This window comes from Uloborus diversus, chromosome 8 (assembly GCF_026930045.1).
Source record: "Uloborus diversus isolate 005 chromosome 8, Udiv.v.3.1, whole genome shotgun sequence".
NCBI lineage: Eukaryota > Metazoa > Arthropoda > Arachnida > Araneae > Uloboridae > Uloborus > Uloborus diversus.
Window position 1 is genome coordinate 67,017,029 of NC_072738.1, and position 17,908 is coordinate 67,034,936.

The window sequence follows — 17,908 nt, forward strand, 5'->3', positions numbered from 1 at the left end:
GCACAAAGCGCAAATTGAAAGTTTCTAAACTGAATAAGTATTGTAAACAGTTCTGGTTGTACTCTAGGGCCAACCATGAGAAGGTCATTTAGCGATACGCCTGATGACGTTTTGCTTGATGCATGAAAAACAACTCTAAGTTTAGTCGTAGTACTCGACTCTTTTAGAACAGCATGATGAGGCAAATAATATGAACTCCCTTCGTTATATTCTGAAATTGGCACTGCTACCATATGATTTAAAGTCAAATAATCCTTCATAAATTGTCTATATTGATTGTATTTGTCTGGATCAGAACTGAGATGACGTTCCACGGCAAGCAATCTACGAAGGGCTATTTGTTTCGACTCGCCTAACTGCGTAGGAGAGGAATGAAAGGGTAACCTAACCGTATATCTGCCTTCATCGTTTTTAGAATGTGTCTTCTTAAAATGATCTTCACAAGACTGTTCTAAAGCTGTAAAACTTTTAGCACACGGAACCGAATCCAATTCCCAAAATTTATTCATTAGCTGATCTGACACTACTTGAATGGAATTTACATTTAGAAAATTCTGACCCCCTGAAGTAGCTTTAAATGGTCGCATTGCAAATGGTTTATCGTTACCCATTGATAATGTCTGACCCCGTAACAACGGTAGCGCGACATCAACTCCAAGAAGAATATCAACAGGACTACTAACATGAAGCGCTGGATCAGCCAAAGTGAGATCCGTAAACATTTCTGAGTATGATGCAGCTAAACTACACTGGGGAAGCAAACCCACAATTTTATTTACCACATACACCGACGCCGTAAATGAAGAACGAGATGGAAAATGCGATGTGAATTGAATTTGCGACATTCAATTAGTTCGAGTGTTTGATGCTCCTAAACATGAAATACGCACATTAGCTTTTTGTTTGCTTAAACCTAATCTTTCAATACGCTCAGTAGTAATCAGCGAAGCTTGACTACCACTGTCGAGCAAACATCGGCACGTCTGAAAATCGCCCCAAACATCTCTTACACGAATTATAGCTGTACACAGAAGAATTTGCACATAAGGGTCAACATTTGACAAACAAGATGTAACATCTACTACCTTTGGAACACTACACGCTTTTTCGGAAACATTTTCACTTGAAGCAAATTCGGGCTTAAACACGGGAGCATTTATTGAAAGTCCACTTCCCACTGTTTGTTTTCCCTTACCATTCGAAAATTCATATTGTAGCAAAGTATGATGTGGTTTTTTACACGTTCGACATCTGTATTTACTTTTACATGTTTTGATTCCGTGAAATCGCGTTAAGCAATTAAAACAAACATTATTTGATTTTACGATTTCCATACGCTTCGGAACTGACAATTTTAAAAACATCTCACATCTACGCAACTCATGATCTCCATTACAGAGTGAACACTGTGATTGCAGGTTTGACGCAACTAAAGTCACCTTTTTCTGTACATTTCTTTTCTCACTTTGTTTTCCTGTCCTGATAGACCTCGCATGCGTTTTAAGAAATTCAAGTAAATCATCTAAGGAGGGAATCTTATCCCCCAAAAGGGTTCTCTCAAACCAAGTCCTGATGTTCGGATCAAGTTTAAGCAAGACTAAGAACATTAAAATAGTATCCGCCGTTTTATCAAACTTAAACTCTAACGATTCTAAGGTCCGCACAAATTCTTTAGTAGAATCTATCAAATTCAACATTTGATTGTGTGACTCGCCATTTAATTGTGTAACGTTCATAAATTTCTTCATAAGCGATGACATTATTTCCCGCTTGTTAAAATATCTTTCAACTAAAAGGTCCCACGCAATTTTAAAATTACTATCAGTAATTGATAATGAATGAACAATTTTTAAAGCATCTACTCTTAAAACACCTTTTAAATATTGTAATTTCTGAGCATCAGTTAAATTTGGATTATCTGATACCGCAGCACGAAACAAATCTGAAAATGTTAACCATTCTTCTGTTTCCCCCAAAAAGGTTGGAAGAGATAACGTAGGTAATTTAACATCTGCCGATTCGGTAGGTTTTGAATCAAGACTTTTCTGCTGCTTAGATTCAGAACGCTTAGCAATATTCCTACCAATTAGAACCAGCATTTGTTCAAACCCGTCAAGTAAATCCTCCTTTTCAATGCAATAAGTATCAGTTTCTTTATCTTCGCGTACATTCATTATTGAATTTAAAATCCCTTCAACTTCATCCCTCAATCAAATAAATCGATTTCGCCTAACTTCCAATTCAGTAAGATCTAAATTTTCAACATCCCTTTCAGTTTTTGTTTTAAGACGAGTAATAGCTGCCTTTGCAATCTTCTTTTGATTAAGTAATGCTTTTAGATACCATTTTAAAAGAAAAATAATGCACTCAATCGCACAAGCGAAAAAAACACAATTTGACTAAAACAAATTACTTAGAAAAATCCCAAACGTATTTGCGAAACAAACACAACACAATAGTAAATTGACATTAGAATGGCATATACACGGAAAGGAAATATTTCAATACGCAAAAGTTCAAATTTCAGCATTTGCACAAGTAAATTGATACTGAACACTTCATTAACTTTCACTAATTTCAATTGCAATTTGAATTATAACTGAATTTACGAAAATGGCTTTCGTAACTGGAATTAATAGTTCTGAATGAAGCACTTTGAATTCATTTGCAACGAGGAAGTCCATATGCGAACTTGATTATGGATGGAACAGAAATGTGCACTAAGAAAGTATCAAGGTTTAAAAAGTCCGGGTCGACAGGACCAAAAAATGTTCGATAATTTGCATTTGTATTTCTGTTCCATGTGAATGAAAAATCACAGAATATCACTTACTTGTTTATTGTAAGTTTCACACGAATAATACACGAGTTCAGTTCACACAGGGACCTCTGATCAAAACGAAGCATATCGTTACGCGCAAACACTTCAACTGAGAAAGAAATGAAAAAACACAACGTCCCTGCATGAACTGAAGCGTTCTCTAGAGGAGTGAACTGTATTGGAAAATAAATCTAAACAACTGTAATGAAACGAGAGGCGACCCAAAAACGTAATGTTTATCGGTTCAGTTCCCTCACTAACTATTTTTCGGCTCAGAGTAAATTAAAATTATATCTTTATTTCATTTTGTGGGATTGGAGCCAAAATGGATTCCAATTTCTGATAACATTATTTTTTATATTACATTTGTTTATGAAATTTAATAATTACCTGTGTTCAATAACGCAATTATATCATATCTTTAAGCATATTTAACATTTTGATCTAAAAAAATAACAGCTGAATCAAAGAAGCTTCTTTTATTATTACTATTATTATTATTATCTCATGCTTGAATAAAAAATTACTCATCAACTTGCAATACTTTTGCCTCATACCGTAAACGGGGGCTACTTGGACCCAAAACTTCATATTTTTTAAGAGTTTTACACTAATTTTTTGGTTAAACCCATAATGTGCATTGATAACCTTGTTTCTAACATTTTTCAGACGTTTTGCTACCACCTTCAACCATTTTTAAACAGCAACTTTAACTCTTTATATATTTTTTTCTATTTTTAAAAATTGGGTTCAAGTAGCCCCGCGCTGAGGCTACTTGTTCCCTTTCAACAAATCCATTAGGAAAAGCAGTAAAAGAGGTAATGGTATCAAGAAGGATCAATGATTTTGAAAGACAACTCAAAACATACATTCTAGTGGGCAAACTATTTATATAAATTGCAAAGTATTTGTAGAAATTAATATAAAATCAACGTACATTCATAAAAACATATTTCTCGGCAAACATAATTTCTCAAATAGCTATATAATCTAACTACAGCTAAAATCAGTTGAAATGCTCATCATTTAAACATTAGAAAGAATGAAAACTCCTCTCTCGAATAGCTTCGGTAGATTTATTTTCTCTGATATTATTTAAAGACCTGCTCTTTCTCGCTACAAATACTGCAGGATGCGCACGCGTAGGCTTGTTTTGTGAACGATCTTTTAATTTCCTTTTTCAAGTTGATATACTTAAGTCAAATTGCACTGATGCCGCTCTCTAAGACATTTCTCCGAAATTAAATGAATCTGGACACAATTGTGATTTTTCTTCTTAATAATCCGCATTATTTTGTTTTTCAAGGGGTTTTCTTTTACTTTCGGATCGTTTTCATCCCCAGATCTGCAAATAAACGGCATAAATAATAACTAACCTCTTTATTTTAAAAGATTACGAACCTTACTTAACATAATTTAGTGATGAAATGTGGCCTGGGGCTGTTTGAACGCTGAGTTTAAGTAGTCTCATTTTAAGGCAACCAGTGCAATTCTGCCTTAGCGGTTTGGCCGTGGATGCATTGATGCTTTAATCTTACCGAATATCACTTAAAGGCTCTAGAATGGCTTCAACCGGTCAGATCCCCATATTCTTCAGAATGATTCAAGGCTTTCTGGAAGGTTACTGATTTTTAGCGGAAAACGATCCTTGTTTTTGCAAGATATGTTACTGGCAGAAATTTGCCATACCAGCTGCCCATTAATTTCCAGGAACGTTTCCGAATCGTTTTTACAGTGAGTGGTAGGGAAAATTTTGCAGTTAACCTTCATTCTAATGCCCTTTTCTTTTCATACAAAAAAAATTATTTGATAATGATGTTATTATGGTTTTGCTGATGGATTGATAGTCAAAATCCAAGAAATGTTCTTTTTCCCCTTCTTTTTCAAACTGCAAACGGCATTTTGGGCAATCAGCAATACAGTCATTACGGAAAAAGTTGGCTCGCCATGAAGGATTTGTTCGCCATTGAGGTTTATGTTTCTGTTTAACTTGCATGCTGTCTCAGCAGTCAGCAGATTATGTTTTCCTTTTGCAGATGTGAGCGGTGACGATGCCATTACTGTGATATTAAACGAAGAAGAATCCGAATTGGAGTTTATTGAACACCGCTGTCCAGAAGAAGAGGTGACTTTCTTTCCATGACTCTCTTTCTAGTTGTATAACTATAAGTTGAGAAAAATAAAGATGACAGGCTTTCTTTTAACGTGACAATAGTAGCAGTGATCGTAACTTTTAACTTCAGTTATTCTTATTAGTAATTAATTTTGAACCAATTTAAATTTAAATGTGTTCAGCTATCAGTTTATTGGCACTCTCAGCTTCAAAAAGATTGCATATGCCTCCAGCTTGGTTACTGTTATTTTCAGGCTGATGAGTCCACAAAAAGGACGAAACTGCAGTCTCTGGATGTCATAACCAGGCTGTCGGGATATTGCATGTAGTTCTGTATTATTATAATAAATTGCTTGATGTACTCACAGCTTTCATTCTAAGGGCTAGTAAATGGCATAAAATTAAGACATCACATGAATTCAATTGAACTTGAGAGGAAAAAAAAAGATGGTTTCAAATCCAGCAAAATCGAAATCATGTTTAAATCAGACAATGTTGCTAGTTTAAAAAATAAAGCAATAACAAAGCATTAAACCGAGTATAGTGCCTAGAAAGAGTAGTGTGCCGATCGACGGGGAAAAAGTGAGGTCAGATCTGAGGAAAATCCAGATGGCGCTGCGCTCGAGTAGTACGTTATGCTCCTCAATCATACTCGTTTTAAATCGGCGATTGCATGCTGATTTCGCAGTTTAAAAGCCCCGTTTTTCGGATTGAACTTATTTCTGCGCCAAAGACAAATTCTGTAATAAGTGCTATTTGTTACATGGGTGTTTATTTATTTTTTGAAGCATATAAAATTACCTTATGCTAATTTATCTTCAATGAAAATAGTAGACTATAAGGGGCCATTCATTAAATACGTAAGGGTCCCAGAGGGGGAGGGGGGTTGAAAAGCCTCTACGTACCCTTACTTGGGACTTGGGGGGGGGGGCAAACTCATTCTTACGTAATATTTTCCAAGTCGGTATTTCCCATTAGAAATTGCGCGGTCAAGTAATATGGCAGAGATTATGTTCCATTTGCGTCTGGAAGGTAAGAAACGTGTTAGGGTAAAATGTTTTTTTATTTGTTTTATAAAAAATGAATAGTGTAGCATTGTGTATGGCATGTTTTATTTTTTATTAATAGTACATCAAAAAAAAATGTCGAAAAAACTTTCAGTTTAGATTCTAACTTTTCAGTAACTATTTCTTTACGCAAAAGGTTTAATTTAATAATGTGAATTTAATTACGATTCCAAGATTTGTTATATTTTACATTTTGAAAAACGAAATGGAATCTACGTAAGAATAGGGGGAGGGGATCTCACGTACCCTTACTTGAGGGGAGGGGGAACAAAAATTGCCAATATCATCCTTACGTAATTAATGAATGGCCCCTAAGTATTCAATAACTGCGCATCTCTTATTTCTCTACTAATAATAAAGCTGAAAGTCTCTCTGTCTGGATTTCTGTCTGGATCTCTGTGACGCGCACGGCGCCTAGACCGTTCTTCCGATTTTCACGAAATTTGGTACAAAGTTACTTTATAGCATGGGGGTGTGCACCTCAAAGCAATTTTTCGAAAATTCGATTTTGTGGGGTTTTTTTTTTTTTTTAATATCAATTTTAAGAACAGTTTCCGGGGCAAAATTATCATAAGATGGACGAGTAAATTACGAAATTATCATGACGTGGAACCGTAACATGGGAAGAGCGAATGAACATAGCCAATTGGCGAGAAATTTTTCATCCATTATTTGTAAATATACAGGCTAATCAAATGACCTTTTAATTTTCTCCTCCGGACAAAGTCGTGCGTCTGTGAGAAATTGGTACCTTCAATCCCTCGCCAAGTGTTTAAATTTGCCACTTTTCTTAAAATTTCGAGAGACTTAAATACCTTTTATCTCGATAACGGGGGACGATAACAATAATAATTATCAATTTCCTACAGGATTTTAAAAGGCTGAAATTCAAGAAAAAAAATTTTTTTTTTTTAAATATAACTAACTTACGTCCTCGTTGATTCCGTTTGTCCGAAAGTCTTATGGTCGGTCGCTAACAGTTACCAGGCGTAGCGTTGCTGGAGATTTCCAACCTATTCTCCAGACCTATAAACTGTAGAGGTGGTGCTACCATATACCCTGCCCAAGTCGGGCTCTTTCTCATTTAGGGGCCTCATTGACTCAGGAGTCGCTCCTTTCTGCTTTAAACTCATGCTGGCTACATGAATGAGGCTTGAGTCTCCCAAGTGGCATTAAAAATAACAACAAACTGCGCCCTAAGCCATCTCGATACATTTGCCTTAAAATATAAGTATTAAATTTTCAGAGTCAATTGTGTAAAATTTTTACACAAAAAAATCTTTTTATCGTCAATATTATTTTTCACATAATTTTCATTATATACAAAAACTACAATATTTGGAGATTTTTTAAATTTCATACAAACCCAATATTTGTTAGGTAAATTAATATGTACAATTTCATTTATAATAGATTTATACATAGTTATTTCAGTTTCATCTGTGGAAAGATCAAGTTTTTTTTCTTTTTTCAAACAGGGAACATTTTTCTTAACTGCATAATTCCTGATGGACCATTTCTTTGGTAATTTTTTAGTAAAATTTGTTGGCAGATTTGAGGAAATTGCCGGAATTGCCTCATGTTTCAAAAAAGATTTTCCCCGATGAATCGAAACTTCCTCACCATTTATAATATGCGTAAAATACGTTTCAATAAAATGTTTTTCGAAATGCAGAGCACAAATTGAGCAATATTTATCAAAAACTTTATCTAACCTGGGAATTAACGAGTTCCATTTTAGTTTTTCTTCATCTGTTGTAGCTTTAAAAAGCGTAACTTTTTCCTTGCATGTTTTGTATTCACTTTTGCACCCTGGTACGAAACAAGATGAAGCTTTATTTCTTCTAATGTTCAACTTTGATGCCTCCATTAAAAGCCTTAAACGCTGTTTCATGAAATATTCACGAAATAAAGGTAAAAAAGAGAAACGCGGAACTAAATTGTAACAAAATCCCGCGTCTACTAATGTAAGCACCGCGAAATTGAACGTGCACCTCGACCGCACTGCCCTCTAGCGGATTTCATACAATTTGTCTTCAAGAATCGCGGGAGAAAAAGCGCCGATCGGCACACTATTCTTTCTAGGCACTATAACCGAGTGTTATTCAAAAGAAAAAAATATCTACAGTGGACGCCGGTTAATTTAATCAATGGTTAATTGAATCAACCGCTTTAAGAATCAAATTGTAAAAAACAGAGTAAAATCCAGCTGTAGCTGAATTCGCCGTTTTTTTGAATCAGCCGCTTTATGGAATCAAAATTGCTTAGAACAAACTGATTAATTTAAGCGGCGGCCACTGTATAGGAAAAATTAAATGGATAGAGTATGAAATATATTATGTCTTTTTTTCTTTTTTAGCCAGAAGACAAGGATACTAATGACAACACATCTTCCCCAGCTCTGAATATTCCATTTGCCGACGCCCATGTAATTATCTATTCAGTAACAAACCGAAGGAGCTTCATGAGGGCCTTAGACTTGGTGACGCAGGTGCAACGTGTTTTCAGGAAAAGCGCCATTCTACTGGTGGGCAACAAATCTGACTTGGTTCGAGTTAGAGCAGTGACGTCAGATGGTATGCTTCAGAACTTAGTAATTTTTCACTTATTTCTTTGTTGAAAATATTGAACACAAGAATATGTCGTTTGACCATTTAGCATCATGCAGGAAAGAATACTTTCTAGCTCTATGCTTGACATGGCACAAAATGGAATATTTATAGCTTTATTCATTTCGAAAATTTTTAGATACAACGTTGCCTGGCTCATAGTAATCAGAAATATTCAATTAAGCTTTATAATGGCAGTGTAAACTGAACAATATCTTTTCATCTTTACATTAGTACTTATGTATCAGTGTAAATGTTGACCATTACAGTCTTTTTGTTACTTTTGTAGAAGCAACAAGTCAGTCCCTTTACTTTCTATTGCAAAAGCAACAAAGAGGACAAAGTTTTGTTATTTCAACCAAATAAAGGATAATAATCAGTATTTATTTCCGTTAATATTTCAGTAATTTCTAAGTGTTTAGTTTCGCTTCGTGTACCAAGAGGAATAGATAACATAACACTACTCATACAATAATGAAATCAGATTCGCAATTCTAGAGCTTGCTTGAATACGCAACTTTGCGGCGATTTGAGAAATTAGCTAGAGAGGTAAATTTTCAAATATGTATGCACAAGGCAGACGTCTCGTTGGACAGGTTTTATCCTCCGTAACTGACGCGGTTTTGGTTTTACCCCTTTCGGCAACCATTAGCCAGAGCAGTGCCTCCTATAGTTTATTTGAACTGCGAATTATCTTGCAAAAGCAGCTCCAAATACAATTATGATGTTTAAATATTGAATTCAGCCTTTTCATTTTAGAGGGACAAACTTCAGCCAAAGAACGGGAAAGTCTGTTCATTGAGACCTCGGCTGCCATCAACCACCAAGTGGATGAACTGCTGGTGTCGATCTTAGCACAGATTAGAGTCAAGTGCGCCAAGTCTGAGCAAGCGGCCGCCAAGTGGGGCGCGAACCACTCGCTTTCCCGCGCTAAGGGACTCATTAAGAAGTTCCTCAAGAAGGCTTGCTTCCAGGCCAAGTCATGCGACAATCTTCAAAGGCTGTAAAAGAAGGGAACCATGTGCCTTTCTATTGGTGGAATCAAGTCCCACGCATACATTTATTTTTGAGGCGTTTTAAGAAATGCAAATTGTTCCAGAAATAATCCAAAAAAATGGAAAAATCGAAGTCAAATCCCGTATCAAAATGAATTATTTATTATTCGCCAATGACTCGTAAAATGAATCAGGCAGTCTCTAAAAATCAATGTTATCTCTGGATATAAATTTCTAAAGCTCCCCTTTCTATCCCAAACTCTAAATATCAATATTTAAAGTACTCTGATTGCCTTCTATTTAAAAGATGAACACCTTAAATATTTTCTTCTATATGGCATAAAGTTTTAATTGGTTTCCCTTATGCATTTTCATTGCATAACTGGCCTCCCGACAGCTTCTTAATTAATTTAATCGAATATGTAAATGTGATATAGAATAATGATAATATTATAGTCAGCTGATGTTAGCAATATTAGAGAGCATTAGTTTCTGGATCTTAGCCAAAATACACTTAAAAACACTTTCAGGCACACTTCCGAACATTTGCAAACGCTTTTTCAAAATACTTGGTGAACAACTGTCGGTTTTCTATCCATCATTCCTCAGGTCGCATTCTACAACTCATATTATATTTCATGCCTCTTGCGATGATGCTTTATATATAAAAACATATCTTCAATTGACTTGCGTTTTGGAAAACTTTTGGGGGATTTATTTGGTGATTTCTTTATTTAAGTTGAAAAGCAAGTCTGGTGTCATTTTACCTTCAAAATTACGCGAAGTGAAACAAAATCGCCATTTGACCCCATTTCGGACAATTTGCATTTCGCTGCTTAGGTATTTTCTACTTTAATGCAGAAAATCCGTAGGAAATACATGTATTATATTGCTCAAATCGGTAAAAATGTTTTCATTCAAATCTTGATCCGCCAAATCTATGAAGTACACGTCATCACCTAACAACGAACTAATCGCATTTAAGCATAACTTGCTTCAAATGCGAAACTCTCATTCAAATGTTTGAAAAGTTACTTTTTTATAGACAATTTAAAAGCTTTGTTCCGTATCTGAAAAATGCATTAAACTATGAAATATTGTTATAATGTTCACTACAGAGCTGTTAACGACTCGGAATAAAAAATTAGACTTGTTCTTTGATTAATGCCACTATGTTACTTCAACATATGCTGAAATGTTTGTAGATAATTTTAAATATGTATGCTTCTTCGCATGCTATGGTAAACACTTTGTGGCAAGAATAGTTCGCTAGTTTGGCGCAATGCAAAGTTCTCTGTGTTTACGAATTTCAGTTTCGAAATTGACGACAGGCGAAGAAGCACACATAACTGGTAAAGTTTAACTGTTGCTTTATTTTGGAATGCATTCAAAACAACTTCCTATCTTTAGGGAGATCCTCAAATGATATCATAGTTTAGAAAGGAATTGGGTTTCGTGAAATTGTGAGTTTGTAACAAGGAAAGGGAAGGGGTAATAAGAAGCGTGACATTCAGCATTTGGATTGAAATAAAATCATTTCTTACTTAGGGGTTTCAAAAAGTAAAGTAACAATACCTCAGACGGGTGAACAAATTCTCTATGTCTGTGTGAATAAAAATCATGCGAAAGATAACGAAAATGATCAGATAGCTTTCAAATGGTACCGGTGAATGGAGCTGGTGTCCAGTAGCAGGACACAATATCAGTTAGAAGATGACTGCGTTGACGGAAGCATGCCCACCAATGAAACAAGAAGTGTGATAAGATTTCTGCGTTAGAAAGCATTGACCACCCTCATTGCAATCCCGACCTCAAATCAAGTGACTTCCATATCTTTGATCCTCAAAAGAAACACTTAGGAGATCATCAGTTCAGAACCGATACTGCGGTTCAGCAAGCCATCTTGATGTGGTTTCACCTTCTTGACGATGATTTCTTCTATGCTGGACCTCCAAGTAATTCTTTAAAGGTTCAAAGAGATGGAAGTCACTTGGTGCAAGATTGTCACTGTGAGAAGGATGGTCCAATACCTCCAAGCGCAAAAGCCTTATCATACTTCTTATTTCATTGGCGGAACATGTTTCCTTCATCGCAGCCATCTTCTAACTGACATTTCGTCTGTTATAGAGATCCTATATACGGAGAGATTGGACAACGGCGCGCCGCTGTCCGCCATGCTTAGTCCAAGTGTTGTTAGCTCGAAATGCTGCGTTGTGTGAATTTCTAGATTTCTCACGGAATATAGGACATGAAATCTTTGAAGAATAGACTGATTTTTCTTCTTGTATTTTTATGAAACGGAGTGAGCGCCAAGTCTGGCAATCTGGTGCCAATCGTTTCGTATCGTTATAGCGCTTACAAAGAAATTTTTTTTTCTCAAAAGTTTGTTCATAAAGATAGAAAACAAACAGATATTTTTGATCTGCACATTTCATTTCATAATATCATAACTAGCTTCTAATTTTTTCGATACAATGTACAGTGATATTTAGGGCAGAAGATGCATTACGGTCTACGGGGACTGAGCATTTTGGACATAAGATGGCCGCCGCTCTGAAGTTGTCCAATCTCTCCGTATTTAGCATCTCTAGTCTGTTAGTGGACTCAGCTCGATCTATCGGTACCGTTTGAAAGCTCTGATCATCTCCGTTATCTTCGGTGTTATATTCATACAGAGAATATGCACACCCGTCAGAGCTCTTGTTACTTTACTTTTTGAAACCTATTCGTATAACAGTTTGGACATGTAATATAGCGTGACATGCGACAAAGGGAGGAGAGGAGGTAAGGTGCAGTGTGATAATTTGTAACAAAGGCGGAAGGGTGATAAATATGTTGAACAAAATGTGCGTCATCATTCATGGTCTATTCCTTTTTTGTCTCTATTGCTTATGCCTTCAAATGATTTTCGTGTTCTCTGTGCATTTTATTTTGGCAGTTGAGATCAGCAAGACGAATCTGTACTATCAATTAGTGAAAAGAGACTGAAACTACTGCATGAAAGAAAGAAATCGGAATGTGACTTACACAAAGAAAAGAATAAGACTATGCTATGCAGTATCTACACTGATTCAATTTATTTTATTGAATGTATCAAGAAACTATGTTCTGAAACTGTTTCATGTTTCATATGTGATAATGAGTTTCATTTTGCAACTGATTTATTTTATGAAGCTAGTAAAGGATCAAATTTCTCAAAGATCTATTGATTCGTTTGAACAGCGCTTCTGCTAGGTACTTGAAGCAATACACAAACACAAGGGAACAAATACGTAATGATGAAGCAACTCCATTTCATTTAGAATGAGCGATAGTTAGAGTATAAAAATGATTTTGAAGTATCTCCTGCACTATTTTCTATAGAATTGCACTTGACAAATGTTTAGAAATTATATAGAGTGGTATAATGCATATTCATGTGTGTTCTGTTTTAACTGGGTTCTGGAGATAGGTTGCTAAGAATGTCTACCTGGTGAGCCAGTCCCAACTGTTTCAAAGATTTGTTTTAACGCTTGGGAAATCTTTTATACTGTAGTATCGGTATTTTAGTTTACATAAATTCCAAAACTTGTTTCAGAAAATATTGAAATGATTCATGACAAACTCTCGGTTTTAATAAGTTCAGCGGTTCTCAACCTCGGGGATGCATAAGTATTTCTAAGATAGAATGTTTTTAAAAAAAATGAAAGAAAAGAATCAATTTAATTATAATTTGCTCATATTTACTGTCACATGCAAGTATTTCCCACATGATCGCCTTTTTTTGAGGTTTTTAGTGTAGTTTTCATCCACACACATCTGTGAGTTTAAATTTTCAGCACTGGTGCACAATCATACTTGTTGTTGTCGTGTGCCAGCTAGGCTGGCAATTTGGGGTGCGCTGCTTCACTTTTCCAACTGTACCGTAATTTGGTGTGAAGTCCGACTTCTACAGTACACACATGCCATAAGGACCCGTTTATAGGGTAGCCAACCATTCACAGCAAAACAACACATTCACACAAGGACAGGATTCGAACCCGAACCTTCCTGTCGCAGTCAGACATCTCTGACCACTAGACAAGGCAGGCGGCACACAATCATACTTAAAATCAAAATATCGAGGATGGATATAAAAATTGACCTAAAGTGCGCTTTGTCGCAGTCACAATCGAATATTCAATAACTTATCGGGGACAAAAACTGTAGCAACCTTCTTATTGCTTTTGCGAAAGTTTTTGGCAGTGAATTCAGCAAGAACTGATTGTGTAAGTAAACGAAGCAACGTGTGACTCTTGGTGATACCGTTGTTTGATTCGCGTAGGATGACGAAAACAGCCCCAATCAGATAAGCGAAATAATCCTGAGAAGAATTGTCAATCCAATAAATACTTCATGACAATGTCAAACTTTGGCGTCAAACAGCAACTCTCTTAGTTTACTTCTGCTATCAATTCTCTCCCTAAATCCTCAAAACTCCCCAAATGTCTGAAATTAGTTTTCCTCGATATTTTAATCTTATATGATTTAGGAATAATATGTTTAAAATAAAACTTAGCGCAGTAAAATTAAATTTTATGTACGAAATTACCCGTATTTTCACTTTATAATCAGCATCAGCTATCCTAACGAGTTTCAGTTTCAAATTCCGATTGTACTACGTGTATTGCCCAACGGTGGTGAGAGGCGGCTGAACTTACATAAATGTCCAAAGGGGGGCGTAGATCCTGAAAAGTTGAGAACCCCTGAATAAGATATCAACAGAAAAATGCTTACTTAAGAAGGAGAAAAAAAAAGACTTGAGCGCGTCATGCCTTTGCGATTGGTTCAAACTCATACGTCTCAAATAAATTGCTTCTCTGGTAAAAAGTGGTGAGATTCTTAAAGTTTTTTAACCCTAAAAACTTCTCATAACTTATTTCCACAAGTGTTTTTTTTTTTTTTTTTTTCATTTTTTTTTAAATAAAAAGGGACAGATTTTCTCTGGTATCTCAAATGTTATCCAAAAATAAATGCCTCATGTGAAAAAGCATATTTTTAGAAAATCTGAACGAGTTTGGGATAAAATACTATATTTTCTAACCATTATTAATAAAACGAGTATAATTATAAATTTTGCTTAATGGTTTATAACGTAATAAATGCTTTTATAGCTGATTTGAAACAAGGTAGTCATTCTTTCCAATAAATCTCCTACCCACTTCCTAAACGTTACGTAAATGCTATCTGGCTATAAATCAAATAAAAAGATATATTTATTCTATTAGGAATTCTTTGCAATAAAAAAAAATAGTATTTATTAATAGTTTAACAAAAGCCTTTGAAATTTTTGAAGTTACCATATTTTTGGACAATGTCGACTTCTTTGGTGGTTTTTATCGAAGTGTTGTATCTATATCGTTTATCGTCGTATCGATGTAAAACTGTTGCCTTTCAGAACGAGGGATGCCTTTATCGATGCATCGCTTAATACGTTCAATGTGATGCAGTTTAGATTGAAAGAGTTTAACTTCATAGCCATTCGTTGGAAATGGACAGAAACTACGAATTCAGAGCTGTTCAGTCAGGGGTACCCCCCCCCCAATGAGAAAAATACCTGTCAGAACATCCCATCCCCCTAAAAACTTTAATTGCGTAGTCTGCGCCATGACCCCCCCCCCCCAGGTAAGCACCCCTGGTTTAGTACTGATGACCTTTTCGATTGCTTCACTTAGTTTTTTTGGTTAACTACAGCAAGGGGCATACAAGACCTTATTTGAAGTACGCTGTTCAGTTTTGGCCTCTAGAAAGATATTTCTGTATTTGGAAGGGTTGAAGGGAGGACTACTAAGCTAGAGAGTAAGCAAGTGCGGATACGGGGGGAGGGTGATGGTGGTCATGACCTCCCCCCCCTAATACGTCGACACTATTATACATCTATATTATGTTCCAACAATTTAGGAAAAAAAAATTCAGTAATCTTTTTAATTTATTGCGAACTTTTAAAAGTAAACATTTGAAATACTGCTTCTTCTCATTGCTATTTGCCTATTTGGTGCTTTTTATTAATACCTAAGCAGTTTCACAAATTTTTGGCATCCAAAACCGTAGGTTCGTTTGTAGGGGAAGAGGGGTAGGCATTCCTCGGCATACCCCCCCCCCCTTAGAATGGTAGTCTGTATCCGCCCCTGCTAGTAAGTGACTAGACTTTCAGCTTTAGATTTCGCTATCATACTTAAAAGGCTTAATATGTACCTCAAGCAAAGGAGAGTCAGAGAAGAAATGTTTCAGATTTTTAAATTTATCAAAAGGAAAAATGTTGATGAGCCAAATTGTTTTTCATTGAAAGCAGGACAAGAGGTCACTCTTTTAAGGAGGGAGGCTTTCAGGAGAAGGATGTAAGCAAGGGGGTAAATGGAGTTTAAAGAGCTATTGATCTTCACTGGGAATAGATAAATTAACCAAGAATCACTTAGTTGACTCCAACGTCTGTTGCTGGTCGTCATTTTTTTCTTCATTTGAATTTTCACAAGCATACAACTATAAAAGCTTGTAAGAAGAAACCAAATCAAAAGAGAGAGAGAGAGAGAGAGCGCCAATCTGTACATTATTCCGCTAAACTGTATGATGGTGGTGATGCTATGATTTGGTGAGAGAACACAATGAGCAGTTTTAATTCCTTTCTGGGATTTTCTTTATAAGAAACGCTGCTGTTCAGTTTTCGCTTCCATGCAAAAAATCGGGGGAGGGGAAAAAACGCAACATTCAGCTGAAAATGGCTGGAAATTTAGAACACGCAGCTCTGACGTCTGTTTCCAACTGTAGTATAATTCAACGTTACTTTCTACAAAAAACAAACCCTTGAAATGTTTGTACACCGTGTGACTTCTATATTTTAAGCATTTTTACTTGATGGTAGTTTATGTTTTCCCGACAATTGCATTAGAGGAGGAAAAAATACTGATTTGTCTGCATTTGCCATCCCTAATTGCTTTTCCTTTGCAAAATGTTACTTTATTATTCTGAGTTATGTCAAAAATGTTTGTTTTATTCTTGCTTTAAGCAAATAAATGATTTTATGTGATATAAAAAAGATATCTGATTATTATTCAAAATGCAGTCTGCTGTCTTTGCATTGTTAAAATTACATTAAACTATTTCAAAGAGCGAAATTGGTAACAATAAGTGCATCAACTGAAATTTGATTCATTGTTATACGCCTTATAAAGACAAAATGATGATTTATTATGGAAATTCGATGATAAAATGGGCTACTATTAGCTTGTTTTCTGTCACAAGTGACAGTAAACACTTCTTATAGCAGGAAAACATTCAGGAAGTTCCGAGAAAACTTGGGAACGATTTCCTGCATTTTTTCGGAAGTAGAAATTTTTAAAAGAAGGATATTGAAATAAACATGTTTCAAAATTTATCGTATATATACAATTTTCATACCCATGTGCGAAAACGTTTCACATTTGTGATCGTAATCGTTTTAGTAGGGATTTTTCCGGGAAGATTTCGATAATTGGGAATCTGGCGATCTTTCTTCATTGGCGTCAATTTTTGGCTGCAATGCCTACACGAAAGTTAATTTTTCGTTGCAAATCTTAACAAAGAGAACCGAAACATCTATACACATAGGGTTACTATAAATCAGCAGGGTTACCAAAATAAAATAATTTACGCCACAAATGAGACGACTGAGCCAAATTCCCAATTATCGAAATATCCCCATTTTTCCAGAAAGTTTAATTACTGAAAAATATCTTTCTAAGGAGTTCGAGAGAGTTCATCAAAATTCGGGAGTCTCCCAAACGAATCGGGAGAGTTGGTAGCTTTGAGAGTTTTTAAAACTTCAACAAAACATTTTTGGCCGAAAGAGACTCCCCAAAACATGTTCACTAAAATGGCCTAAATTTGAATTTTTAAGATATTAGTTATGGCATTTGACATTTGACACCCTCAGAGACCACCCGCACCAACCAATTGCTCGGTTTATCGGTTTTAAATGCTCAGATAAATCTGAGCAAGTGGGTCTCCGAGGAACTTTATTTAAATACATAAAAAATTACATTATTATCTGTTACAATTTTGATTTGATCTTGACAAAAATTTTGGTAATTTAACATCAATATATGTAATAAAGTAGACAAAACCAATGCATAAAAGCTTTGCAATGATACAATAAAACATAAACGACACTAGAAATTTGTTGCTTTACAAAAGATAAAGTGTTAAAGTGCAGAAAAAAAAATTTAAACGATATTAACTATTGAAAATAGAAAATTAGAAATAGAATTAAAATAAGTAAATAGTATTAGTTATGGCACCTGAGATCCCCC

The 17,908-nt window shown here is 35.4% G+C and overlaps 1 protein-coding gene across 1 annotated transcript in view; it reads left to right on the forward strand.

Annotated features, from left to right (window-relative positions):
- LOC129228403 (uncharacterized) overlaps positions 1-9,617 on the forward strand; it is a 106,565-nt gene extending 96,948 nt beyond the window's left edge. Inside the window, exons 5-7 of the mRNA XM_054863082.1 lie at positions 4,858-4,946; positions 8,361-8,577; positions 9,370-9,617. Coding sequence (XP_054719057.1) covers positions 4,858-4,946; positions 8,361-8,577; positions 9,370-9,617 — 554 coding nt within the window. The remainder of the gene's footprint in view (positions 1-4,857; positions 4,947-8,360; positions 8,578-9,369) is intronic.
- Positions 9,618-17,908: the final 8,291 nt, after the last annotated feature.